At 43.2% G+C, this 13,500-nt stretch overlaps 1 protein-coding gene across 1 annotated transcript in view; it reads left to right on the top strand.

Annotated features, from left to right (window-relative positions):
* LOC133425279 (NACHT, LRR and PYD domains-containing protein 12-like) overlaps positions 1-13,500 on the top strand; it is a 110,625-nt gene that overhangs the window by 47,607 nt on the left and 49,518 nt on the right. Inside the window, exons 10-11 of the mRNA XM_061716035.1 lie at positions 4,779-6,570; positions 9,246-9,419. Coding sequence (XP_061572019.1) covers positions 4,779-6,570; positions 9,246-9,419 — 1,966 coding nt within the window. The remainder of the gene's footprint in view (positions 1-4,778; positions 6,571-9,245; positions 9,420-13,500) is intronic.

The following is a 13,500-nucleotide window of genomic DNA, read 5'->3' as shown; positions in this document are numbered from 1 at the left end:
CCAACTTCCTGTTGGGTTTCGGCCATGGCGCCAAGAGACTTTTCTTGAAGTTGCGACATGATACAGGTGTGTAGTGATTTTCGTGCATTTACGTCAAACCGTATTGTGGGGCTTGAGGCACAAAGATTTCTAGGGGGCGCTGTTGAGCCATTTTGCCACGCCCATTAATGCAAACCATGAAATATCAAATTTTTCGCCAGGCCTGGCTTGCTTGCAAAATTTGGTGACTTTTTGTGCACGTTTAGGGGGGCAAAAAGGCCCTCCTTTTGTCAGAACAATAAGAAGAAGAAGAAGATTTTTTTTAATGATTTTTACAAACACACTTTATTCACATTTTCACAGGATACAGTTCACATTATAAAGTGCTGAAGTGCCTGAAACAAAACAGAATACCCAATAAATAAATAAATGGCTACGTCAGCATTTCAGTCTTGAAGAAAAAGTGCAGAGTGCAGTTCATCATTTAAAACATTACACAGGACACGTTGTAACACCAGGGGCCTCATGTACAAAGACTTGCGTGGATTTCCTACTGAAACATGGCGTACGCTTAAATCCAGAAAACGTCCTACGCACAAACAAATCCAGATGTATGAAACTGTGCGTAGGCATGAATCCAAGCACATTTCCTCTGTACATCCCAATCAACGTGGAATTGAGCGCACATGTAGGAGTACCAGACTCCTCCCTGTCCACACCCCCATTTAAATATGCAAATGTATTTAAATAGGCCCTCGAGGGCCGGTTTCCCTGTTTAATTGCACCATGATACAAGGAGCTGTGTCATCAACAGAACTATCCAGACTTTGATGACAAGCTGGTGACGATCATTAATTAGAATCAGGTGTGTTAAAGCAGGGAAACATCTAAACATGCAGGACACCGGTCCTTCTGGAATTCAGTTTGACACCTGTGACATATTTTTTTATTTTTTTTAATATTCTTTATTTCATTCAAAAAAATAAAATAATTCAATACAAATACAAATGTTCTTAACTCATGAATGAAAAGCAAGCAGAAAGAAGAAGAATCTTATCTGATCCCCTTTTTCCAAGAAATAATTTCACAAATAACATAAATTAATCATATAATCTGTACATTAATGGAATGAAAATGCTTCCTGTTAACGTACACATATTCATCCAGTGATGGTGCTTTTATAGCAATGTGTGTGCAGTCGATAGCTCCGATTACATTAGGAAAACAGGCTAAATATTCTTTCTCTTCTTACTGCGCCATTTGCGATATCTTCTAACACTGCCAAAGCTGCCATTGTTTTTAACGGTATTTCTGCACCACTTTGCTTTTATATCCACTCGTGTAATTGACAGTTGAATGTGTTAATTGTTCATCAGTGTGTCTCTGATGTGCACATCACTCTGAGGGCTAATTGTTTTCACATTATTAACAGTTTCCCAGCATCACCACTAAGTGTCGCCAACATACCAATAGCTGTGGAAACGTGCGTACGCCAGCCATGAAGTTGGCATCGGGCACCGCACATTTCCACGGTCATTTCACTCTTGATTCATCTGAACGTTTGCGTGGAAAAGGGCGTACGCCATGTTTTTGTGCGTACGCACGCTTTGTACATGAGGCCCCAGATGTTCTTAAAACAATCCAAATCATTCATTAACTTGTAAAAATTGTACTCCAGTTTCAGTCTACATCTGGTGCTGCAGCGCCACACTGAGGCGGCCTCCTGAACTGCTCTGTCCTCTATTTTGTTCTTTCTGGATATATAAATCGCCATCTTGGCTTCACCAGAAATAAAGTTTAGGAGTTGCCACTTTGTTTGACTTCTCCTCCTGTATCCTGCACCATAAATAAACTTTGTGTTGCAAAAGGTTTCATTAAAAAGACTAAAAACAGTGGTTAAAAGAGTGAAGAGCTGTGAAAGTCTCCTACACTCACTAAAAACATGGAAAACCGTCTTGTGAAGGTGACAGAAAGGGCACTGGTTTGACACAGCAGGATTAATAACAGAGATGAAGGCATTGGTGGCGATGGCACCGTGTAAAATCCTCCGCTGGAGGTCGGCTGTTCTGTTCTTGAGGGGAGGTTTGTATAGTATTCTCCACTGCGGACGCTCTCCATCTCCCAGCTTGTCAGTCCATACAGTGGACGCCCTGTCACACAGTCCCCTCTTGTTGACAGCTTTCACACAGTTTCTGTAGAGGGATTTTCTGTCGGCTGTGTGTAAGCTGAGCCACTGAGTGTCCTTGCGGAGAGGTCCATCCAGCTCTCCTAGTTGGGGACTTATTAAGACCTCCGGGAATGGGTCCCTGTCATCAGGTTCAGTCCCTCCGCCGTAGTCCATGAGGAGGCCTCTCTCCCTCCCAGAGAGCCTCTGCCTCCACAGCTCCAGAATCCTTTGGGTTATCCTGGTGGACTGGATGCCCAGCACAGAGCCCACCGCCTGAGAGCCCGACAGCACCGGCCCCGCAATGTCCACCACCAGCTGTTTCAGGACAGGGGTCTTGGTCCTGCACAGCGCTGCCGTCAGCCCAGGCACAGCTCCACTGCAGACATCCAGCCTGGCACCATGAACTAGTGGTTCTCTCAACAACCAGAACAGAGAGTTAGAGCTTTTTCCGGAATCACATTTAAAAAGGGCCCATGATTTAAAAACACCCTGATAAAATGGAGGCAGCATCCAGTCCCAAGTTACTCACATGTCTCAGTATGCAGCTGGCCACTTCTCTCCACACCAGATCTGCCGGCCCTGACAAAAACCTCTGAATGAACTGTAGTCTGAAGATGGCAGTTCTGCTGGCCAAGTGGATGAGGCCCTGTCCCCCCTCCTCTCTGGGTAAAAACAGCACCCCCTGTGGCACCCAGTGAAAGCCATCCCAGAAAAAGTTGACAAGCTTTGCTTGGATCTGGGCTAAAAGACCTGATGGAGGATCCATACAGGTTAAACGGTGCCAAAGCAGGGAGGCCACAAGATTGTTCAGCACAAGAACCCTGCCTCGATACGACATCTGAGGGAGCAGCCATTTCCAGTTTGTTAGTTTGGCTTCAATTTTTTCAGTGACGCCCTCCCAGTTCCTCCGGATCGTAGCCTCGTTCCCGAGGAAGACACCGAGGTATTTAAGGCCGTCATTTTTCCAGGGTAGACCGTGGGGAAGAACCGGGAGACCGTCAACTACCGACAGCAAGGGCTTCACTCTTGCTCCAATTCACCCTCCCTGCAGACAGAGTGTTGAATGAAACTGTTAAATCAGATAAAATATCAATATCATTTTGGTTTTTAATTAAAACAATAACATCATCCGCGTAAGCAGATAAAATGATGTTTTCACTAAAACCAGGTAAAATCAGGCCACGGATTCTTGTGTGGATCTTGCAGAGGAGGGGTTCCAGGGAGAGTGCGTAGAGCATCCCAGACAGAGCGCAGCCCTGCCTGATGCCTCTACGCACCCCGAAAGGAGCACACAGACTGCCATTAAACTTCAGTACACTCCCAATGTCACTATATAACACCCAGATCTTGGCAATGAAACCAGTGCTGAACCCAAACTTCCCCATGGTTTTCCAGAGGAAGCCGTGCTCAACACGGTCAAATGCCTTTTCCTGATCTAGCAAAATGAGACCAGTATTTATACCCAATGAGCTAGAGACCTCCAAAACATCTCGAATTAGGTAGACATTGTCTACCATGGACCTGCCGGGCACACAGTAGGTCTGATCCCAATGGATGACCTGCTCCATAGCTTCTCTAAGCCTGTTGGCCAAAGCCTTGGACAGGATCTTGTAATCTGTGCACAACAGTGACACGGGGCACCAGTTCTTGATGTCCTGCAGATTCCCTTTTTTTGGCAGCAGGGCAACAACAGCCCTGTGACAGGACAGTGGCAGAGAATCTGAGGTCAGACTGTCATTAAACACCTCTAGGATGTCAGGTGCTAAAATACCCCAGAAGGCTTTATAGAATTCGACAGTCAGGCCATCGATGCCAGGAGACCGCCGTCCCTGCATACCCTGCAGAGCAGCGTGTAGCTCCTCCATCTGCAGTGGCCTGTCCAGCTGTGAGTTGGTCTCCTCAGATCATCATCCTCCACGTACTCGCTCGTATAGAGAGATGAATAAAACTGCACAGCTCGCCTTCTGATCTGACAAGGTTCAGTGAGCTCCTGCCCCGTGTTAGAGAGCAGAGAGTGCATCACTTTCCTCTGTCCATGCTTCTTCTCTAGGCCAAAGAAGAAGCTAGAGGGAGCATCCATCACTGTGATGTTCTGGACCCGGGACCGGACCAGTGCACCCTGTACCTTGGTGTCCAGCAGGTTGGCTAAAGCCATGTTTTGGGACTTGAGGATTTCAATATATACTTGATTTCCTGTGGAAGCACTCATTGTTTCCAGCTCCACGATCTCAGTCTCCAGGTCTTTCACAGATCGACAGATGTCACGTGTGACATTGAGAGTATACTGCTGACACAAAAGCTTTATCTCAGTGTTGCCATGGTCCCACCACTGCCTAAGACATGTAAAATCAGCTTTCCTGTGTCTAAAACCACTCCAAAAATAACTAAAAGCCTCGCTAAAACCTTTGTCAAATGTTAAAACTGAATTAAAATGCCAGTATGCACTCTTAGGTAAAATGTTTTATATGGTGACATGACATACAACCAAAGAATGATTCGTAAAACCAGCTGGCATTATTTTACACAGCTTAAAAACATTAAAATGGTGCTTAAAACAATGGGGGAGGCCCCCCATCTCTGACTGCAGTAGGAGTTTGCATCTCTCCGACCTCTTCTTCATTCTTCTTTTCAGCAGATGCCGGTCTGCAGGAGGTCCTAGATGAACACAAGACCAGTCTGAGGAGCACATGTGAACATGTGAGTGAAGGAATTGATGAAACAGGAAGTAGAACCCTCCTCAAGAGGATCTACACGGAGCTTTTCATCACAGAGAGACGGAGTGAAGAGGTTGATACCCAACATGAGGTGAGGCAGCTGGAGACAGCTTCCAGGATTAAGAGCCTCCATGACGCTCCAATCAGGTGCCAGGACATCTTTAAAGCCTTACCTGACCAACGTGGAGCCATCAGAGTGGTTCTGACGAACGGCGTCGCTGGCGCTGGGAAAACCTTCTCGGTTCAGAAGTTCTCTCTGGACTGGGTCGAGGGCTCGGAGAACCAAGACGTCACCATGGTGATTCTGCTCTCGTTCAGGGAGCTGCACCTGATCAGACATGAGCAGCTCAGTCTTCTCAGGCTGATCCAGGTTTTCCATCCATCGTTACAGAAGCTCACAGCAGAGCAGCTGGCTGCCGGGAAACCGTTGTTCATCTTTGACGGCCTGGATGAAAGCAGACGTTCCCTGGACTTCAACAACGGTCCGGTCGTGTCTGACGTCACACAGAGCTCATCGGTCAACGTGCTGCTGACCAACCTCATCCAGGGGAACCTGCTTCCCTCAGCTCTCATCTGGATCACTTCCAGACCTGCAGCAGCCAATCAGATCCCTCACAAACACGTGGACAGGGTGACAGAAGTACGAGGCTTCACCGACGGCCAGAAGGAGGAATACTTCAGGAGGAGGTTCAGGGATGAAGAGCGGTCCAGCAGCATCGTCTCCCACATGAAGACATCCAGAACCCTCCACATCATGTGTCAACTCCCGGTCTTCTGCTGGATCACTGCTACAGTTCTGGACCACATGTTGACCACAGAGCAGAGAGGAGAGCTGCCCAAGACCCTGACTGACATGTTCTCCCACTTCCTGCTGGTCCAGACCAAGAGGAAGAAGAACAAGTACCAGGAGGGACGTGAGACGAGTCCACAGGAGCTGACGGAGGCTGACAGGGACCTTCTCCTGAAGCTGGGGAGGCTGGCGTTTGAACATCTGGAGAAAGAAAACATCATGTTCTACCAAGAAGACCTGGAGCAGTGTGGTCTTGATGTCCCAGAGGCCTCGGTGTACTCAGGAGTTTGTACCCAGATCTTCAGGAGAGAGTGTGAGGACTTCCAGAAACCCGTCTACTGCTTTGTTCATCAGAGCATCCAGGAGTTCCTGGCTGCAGTCTACGTGCTCCACTGTTGGTCCACCAGGAACACATGTGTGCTGGAGAACTTCCTGGGAGATGACTACATATACTCATCTCTGGATGACTTCCTGAAGAGAGTCATGCATAAATCCCTGAAGAGTAAAAATGGCCACCTGGACCTGTTTGTCCGCTTCCTTCATGGTCTTTCTGTGGAGTCCAACCAGAGACTGTTAGGAGTTCTGCTGAACCAGACGGAGAGCGATCCAGGAACCATCCAGAGAGTCATCAACAACCTGAAGGAGATGAACACTGACAGAATCTCTCCTGACAGAAGCATCAACATCTTCCAGTGTCTGATGGAGATGAACGACCTCTCAGTTCATCAGCAGATCCAAGAGTTCCTGAAGTCAGAGAACAGATCAGAGCAGGAACTCTCTGAGATCCAGTGTTCAGGTCTGGCCTCCATGCAGCAGATGTCGGAGGAGGTTCTGGATGAGTTGGACCTGGAAGAGTACAAGACAACACCAGAGGGTCGACGGAGACTCATTCCAGCTGTGAGGAACTGCAGAAAGGCTCGGTGAGTCCAGATGGATCAATAACACCATCAGTTAGTGTAAATTAGCAGTTTAGTTCTTTAAATCTTGTTTTGATCTTCAAATGAAAACTTTTGAAATCAGATGATTTTGTTTTATTCTGGGTCACCTCGAGTTACCTCAACCAGAGGTTCATGTTTCAAACACTTGATCTAGTTGATGTTTTAGCTGCTCAGAGATGAATCTATGTAACGGAGAAAAATTAAACATCAGAACCATTGGGGGGATTTGTGGACACATGTGTACTTGGTAAGAGACCTTAATTCTAGTAACTCTGGTTCCGTGATCTCCTGCACCGTCCTGTAACTCCAGATATGAAGGCTTGAAATCCCATGATCCTCCATAAACTGCTGGTCGTACCAAACCGCAACTCTAAATGGAAAAGCTCCGAGTGCTGAATGTCACGAGTGCAGCTTCATTGATTATGAATGAAAGTTTGTCTGAGACAGAAGGTGACAGGTGTTTGTGTTGTTGCTGTAGAGGAGAGCAGCATGAAGACGTTTACAGCTTCATACGAGAACTTTTTTATCAATCTCTGATCAATGAAGCTGAAGTCTCTGTGAGACCAAAGTCTCCTTTAAGAGACCAGTTAGCTCTGGCCCTGTACCGCACAGTGTTGGCCTCAGGCAACGCAAACTTTTCTTAGGCCCCATGTCCAATACAAGTTTCTTTAAATTGTAATAACCAATCAGATTAGTCAAAGAACTATCTAAGAATAATCCAATGAGGAGTGGGAGTCACTGTGATGCATCATTTGGAGGCGGGAAGCTCTTTTCTGACATGCGGCCATCACAGCACATGGTCTGAGAAAAAGGTAAGATCTTTTGTACTACTAAACTTATTTAGACTTATTTAGACTATATAAACTGCAAATAAAAAATATGTTAGCATGCATAAAGGTGTAAATAAGCCTTTTGTCAGGTTTTATGTTGTTTTCATTTAGTTTCTTCAGAAATACAGTTTTTCTATTTGTTGCCCGAGGGCAACGTTGTGCACTAAGGGGTAATTTTTAAAAGTGTATGTGTGAACATTGTTTTGGAGGGGTAATCACATTATTACATGTTTGTGTGAAGAGTTTTAGTTCTAAATATGTGTTTTAACCAATTTGTTTACTGGGAATAACTAATTTTCACACATTTCGACAGCCAACATGGACGTAACACAGTTTTATGGAGGGAAAGTGAGGAACCAGCACATAAGGGAAATCCCACCGGAAAGTGAGGACAGTGAGATAGAAAGCAGTGACAATGATGAGGACTGGACTCCCCAGCAAGGTTTGAGCAGAAGTGAAAAAATAGGGCATAAAATATTGTTTCTGTTTATTATTGATCTCATATATGATGATGATGATGATGATGAAGGTGATGATGTTGATGATGATGATGATGATGATGATGATGATGATGATGGAGGTGATGATGATGATGATGATGATGGAGGTGATGATGATGATGATGATGATGGTGATGATGTTGATGATGATGATGATGGTGATGATAATGGTGATGATGATGAAGGTGATGATGAAGATGATGATGATGGTGGTGGTGGTGATGAAGGTGATGATGAAGATGATGATGAAGGTGATGATGATGATGAAGATGATGATGAAGGTGATGATGATGATGAAGAAGAGGATGATGATGGTGATGATGATAAGGATGGTGATGATCGTGATGATGATGATGATGATGATGATGATGATGATGATGATCACATATCGGCCAATCAGCTACTAGTATTACTGTTATATTATTGATATAGAGATATCAATATATAATAATAATATATAATAATATAATAAGGGTGTCGGACTCCAGTCCTCGAGGGCCGGTGTACCTGCAGGTTTTAGATGTTTCTCTGCTTCATTGCACTATGATACAAGTGACTGTGTCATCAACAGAACTATTCAGACTTTGATGACAAGCTGGTGACGATGATTAATTAGAATCAGGTGTGTTGAAGCAGTGAAACATCTAAAACATGCAGGACACCGGCCCTTCTGGGATTCACTTTGACACCTGTGATATAGAGAGTCGTGGGTGGTGTCATCCACTAAATGTCCAATTATATACCAGTTATGTGTATCAGAAGTGTTCTTTTTATGAAATGTTTTTTTATTATTTTGAAATACTATGTTGTACTGCTTTCTAAGCATTGTCTCATGTTATGTAAATTAGTTATATTCTCTGCGATTGTGTACCATTAGCGCACAACGTTGCCCTCAGGCAACAGAAAAATATTTTGGAAAGGGGGGTGTCCAAATATAATTTTTTTTTTTTTTCAATAAAATGTCCCCAAATTAACTCAAAAATGGTGTGGAGTATTTTTTATCATGCATCACCAAAATGTATGCACAAGAAAATACTTAATATCGCTTAAAAGCTTGAACATCTTTTGTCTGGATACTTAATAAAAGTTCAACTCCACACTTGTTCACTTTCATTCACGATGTTCAGAGTGAAAAATGTCCAAGAATAAAAGAGTTTATGTCCTAAATCAGATGTTTTCAGATGACTGACATACGTAGACGTTAACGCAGCCGGTTCCCTCCTTCATCTGCAGATCCAGACAAAGTCTGCAGATGTTATCAGATGTTTTCCGTCTGGCTTTAACTCAGACTTTATTACAACTGACATCATATTTTGTCTCATCACAGATTTGTTCATTGTGGACTCTCAGAGACTCACTGTGAAATTGTTGCGTCCGCTCTGAAGTCCAACCCCTCCCATCTGAGACAACTGGACCTGAGTTACAACGACCTGGAGGATTCAGGAGTGAAGGTTCTGTCTGGTGGACTGGAGAGTCCAAACTGTAGACTGGAGACTCTGAGGTCAGTCCACTGGAGACGTTTCCACATTTATCCACTTATCATCCTCCAAACATGTGACAAAACTACTTTAATTCAAAACATTTTCATGAAATATTTTTAGAAAGGGTCCGTGTCTATAAAAGTCTGAAGATTGTTATATAAGAATATTTTAGATGTAAACAGTAGAGAAACCAGTTTAGATGTAAACAGGAGAAAAAACTGTTTAGTATAAAAGAAAGAAAAACCTTAAGAAGTTTATTAAACATTATCCCAGCACATCAGGCCCATGTATAGGTTTGATAAGTACTTTGTACTTTCTTGTGTTTGTAATCTGCAGTTTCCTGAGTCTGAACTAGTTTTAAAACAGGTTTTGTCATGAGTTTTGGAATGCAAGAAAATCCAGTTGGTTTTCAAAATAAAACTGCTTTCTGTGGGCTCGAATCGCTCCACTATCAAAATCTGGTTTGGGGGGGGAATCCCCGCCGGCATACTGTACGTGGCCGTGTATATTTCACGGCCATGTATCCCAGCACCAAAATGTTGCAATTTCAAATTATTATTCTGGCGAGATCTGAAAATAATTCCCAACAACGAGGAAGCATCAAAATATTGATTTTTTTCACAGAACCGTCCAACAACCAAAATGTTACTTTTTCACATTTTTAAAACGTTACCGCTTTACATTATTCTGACGAGATCTGAAAAAACGTTGCAACCACGAGCAAGCAAGTGATTATGTAAATTCACCGAGTGAATATTATGAAAGTAAAATATATATATTTCTATGCAGAAACTCAAAATATTGATTTCTTTCACTCAAAAATGAAAAATGTCCACCATGTTTGTTGCTGTCACGGCCAGAATCTTAAAAGTCACGTGACTTGGACGCAAAATGAATAGGCAGAAAAATGTAACAGTTATACATTTCAAAATGTAACAGTTATACATTTCAAAATGTAACAGTTATACATTTCAAGGGCTAATATTGTAACCCCTCTACGTTTTTGCACTTTGGACCAACGTAGGCAGGGTACGTTTTTATGTGAGACTGGGTTGCACCATCACAGTAACTCTGTGTTACTTCCTAGAGGACGGTGGTGCTTGGGTTCGGTCTGGTTACGGTTTCATCCACCAGTACTAACGCAATAATATCCTCATTAAAATAAATGAGACACAGAGATAATTTTATATTTTGCCAAAACTTAGGTAAAGGCCTTATTTATTAATTTACATAAATTTGTTAAATGAAATCAATGTATTTGTTTTTTAAATAAACCCTCAAAATGTACAGGAATTTTTCCCTTTTTTGTTTAATTGCTATCCTCTTCGTCTTTTACAGAGACTACAAAATGTTATTTTTTTAATCTATTCACAACTTATCCCTTTCAGATAAAATCAAAACATTCCCTCCCACGTAGCTCTTACTCAAACACTGCACTGGCGACGTACACGACTCAAAGCGCTAACGCTAGTCTCTAAAGACGTTTCTGACGGTCGGGCTGTCCACACCGTTAAGTCTCTCACGGTACCAACTGTTCACACAAACACGTTGCAGGCCTGTTGGTTCTCAGAAAATATTAAGAACGCAGAAATAAATTTCAAAACATTAAGAATGCAGAAATAAACTTTCAAAACACTCAGGGCCTGATTTACTAAAGGTTTGCGTGTGTAAAAACGTGTGCAAACTTGACATCACCCGCAAACCAAAGTGCAAGCTGATCTACTAACAGCGTGCAAAGACGACTGCGTCTCTCAAATGCGCTAAATAGCACACGCTATTCATTTAGTACTTTTGCCCTGATGAATAATCAATATGGGGCGTACCCACCAGAAATCGCTAAATACTGGGAGGGGAAAATGCAAATATCTCCATTTACCACACGCAATGAGATTTACCAAGCCTGAAAGTTTTTGCGGGGATTGTGATTGCGTCTGTATTTAATACGTTCGAAAGGAAGGTGCTAATCTCCACATGCAAAAGGAGAAATATTTTATTTGAATGTTAAATCGAGTATTATTCAGCAAAAGGTTGCCACAGGAGGCACATTCATTTTTTTATTTGTGATAAAAAATAAATCACGTGTTTTCATGGAGAAAAAAGTGTTTCTTATTGTGCGCCTATACTTGTTCTGCAGTTGTCATACCCCGGTGTTGTGCCGTATTCAGCACCCCTGCCGTGAAAAGCACCCCCTCGTCTGACAAAAATGATATTCTCATTCCGTGTCACGTTCTGTTTAGCATCCAGTTTTGTGTTAATGATTCATGTTTAAATGCGCTCATGGATTCCACAATAGTCATACTTTCCCACAATCACAGTCACAGATAACAAAAATCGGGTAAATGGTTATTGATGTCATTAATTAATAGCCTGCGTACTGTGTTGTCTTCCATAATATTTGTCTATATATAATATAAACTCCTAAGTATGTGTTTGTGTGAGTGTGTATATATAAATATATTGAAGTGTCAGTGTGTTGTTTTTTTTTCTTGGTCTACTTATCATTGAATATACGAGGGGGTGCTTTTCACGGCAGGGGTGCTGAATACGGCACAACAATTTGCCTCTTCCACTAATATCTCTAACTCCAACTCGTCAAATTTCATTTTGCGCTTGCGACTATATCCTGCTTTCCATCCAGACTCTCCATGGCGCAAAGTTTGCGCCGCAAACCGTAAGACGCGCAACACCTCATTTAAATACTGCTGTTTGCACCTGTTATCAATTGCGCACGCAATCTTAGTTGATCACCCGCAAAACAGCACGCGCAAACTTTTTCAGTGCACACGCAATTTAGTACTCTTTATTTAGGATCTTAGTAAATCGGGCCCTGAGTGCGCTGAAATCTTCCGTCCCGGTCCTGGTTAGGATGTGGTGGTCGGGACGGCAGCTCCGCTGCGCTAAAGCACATCCCGGCTCGCTCTGGCTACATCCACGGTCCTCTTCTCTGAGCTTCCCAGCTCCGTAGGCTCCGGCCCGGGACTGTTTGACTCTATTTGTCTTAACGACACCAAAGTACGGCCACTTGTATTCCTGCGTGATTAAACAGGGAAACATTCAGCACTGCAGCAGTGGAGGACTGCAGTTGTCCATCCCTGCCTGAGACCTGGACAGGTTGGACTGACGTGGTGGTCAGAGTCATCATCCTGACAGGAAGTGTGTCTTAGATCCACCCGTGGTGGTTTAATTCAGAAATGTCCTTTAATCAAGCAGCTCATTAGTTGTTCAACCAAAGACTTTTCAAGTGCAAGCGATACAGAACCACCTGATGTTTAGATTCACACAGACTTCAGAATTTGTTGAATTAGGGCCCGATTTACTAAGATCCTAAATAAAGAGTACTAAATTGCGTGTGCACTGAAAATGTTTGCGCGTGCAGTTGTTGCGTGGTTTGCGGGTGATCAACTAAGATTGCGTGCGCAATTGATAACAGGTGCAAACTGCAGTATTTAAATGAGGTGTTGCGTGTCTTACGTTTGCGCCATGGAGAGTCTGGATGGAAAGCACAGTCACAAGTCACAAGCGCAAAATGAAATTGAACGAGTTGGAGTTAGAGATATTAGTGGAAGAGGCAAATAAACACATTCATGAACTACAGCAAAGAAATTTAAACATTACCAAAAGAAACGCAATATCGGAGAAAACCTGCGATAGAATAAATGCAGTTGGTAACACAAAAAACAGAAAAACGTCTGGTTTTTCATATTTCAATTTTAGGCACAGATCAAAAATACGAAAAATAGAAAAACGGGCCACAGGACCGAATTTGATTTTAATATTGAATTGGTCGGGTTTGCGTGACCCGGCGGTGCTCGGCATGATCTGAGGAGAAAAAGACATCAGACACAGAGCTGGAGAGCGCTTTGATTCATCTATTTATGAGTTAAGTTTTTATTCAGATGTCCACAGTATATTGTAGGGGTGTCACGGTACACACAAGTCACGGTTCGGTACGTACCTCGGTACAGGGGTCACGGTTCGGTACGGGTTCGGTACGGGTCGGTACAACGGGAAAAAAAATACAAAAAGTCCCAAATGTATAAGACGAGTTTTTTCTTCCTTTATTTTGATCATAGCATTTGAAAGTTAAAGTTTGTTCAATTG

This window comes from Cololabis saira, chromosome 24, assembly GCF_033807715.1.
Source record: "Cololabis saira isolate AMF1-May2022 chromosome 24, fColSai1.1, whole genome shotgun sequence".
Taxonomy (NCBI): domain Eukaryota; kingdom Metazoa; phylum Chordata; class Actinopteri; order Beloniformes; family Belonidae; genus Cololabis; species Cololabis saira.
The sequence above is the reverse complement of the archived record's forward strand: the minus strand, read 5'-3'. Positions and strand labels throughout refer to the sequence as shown.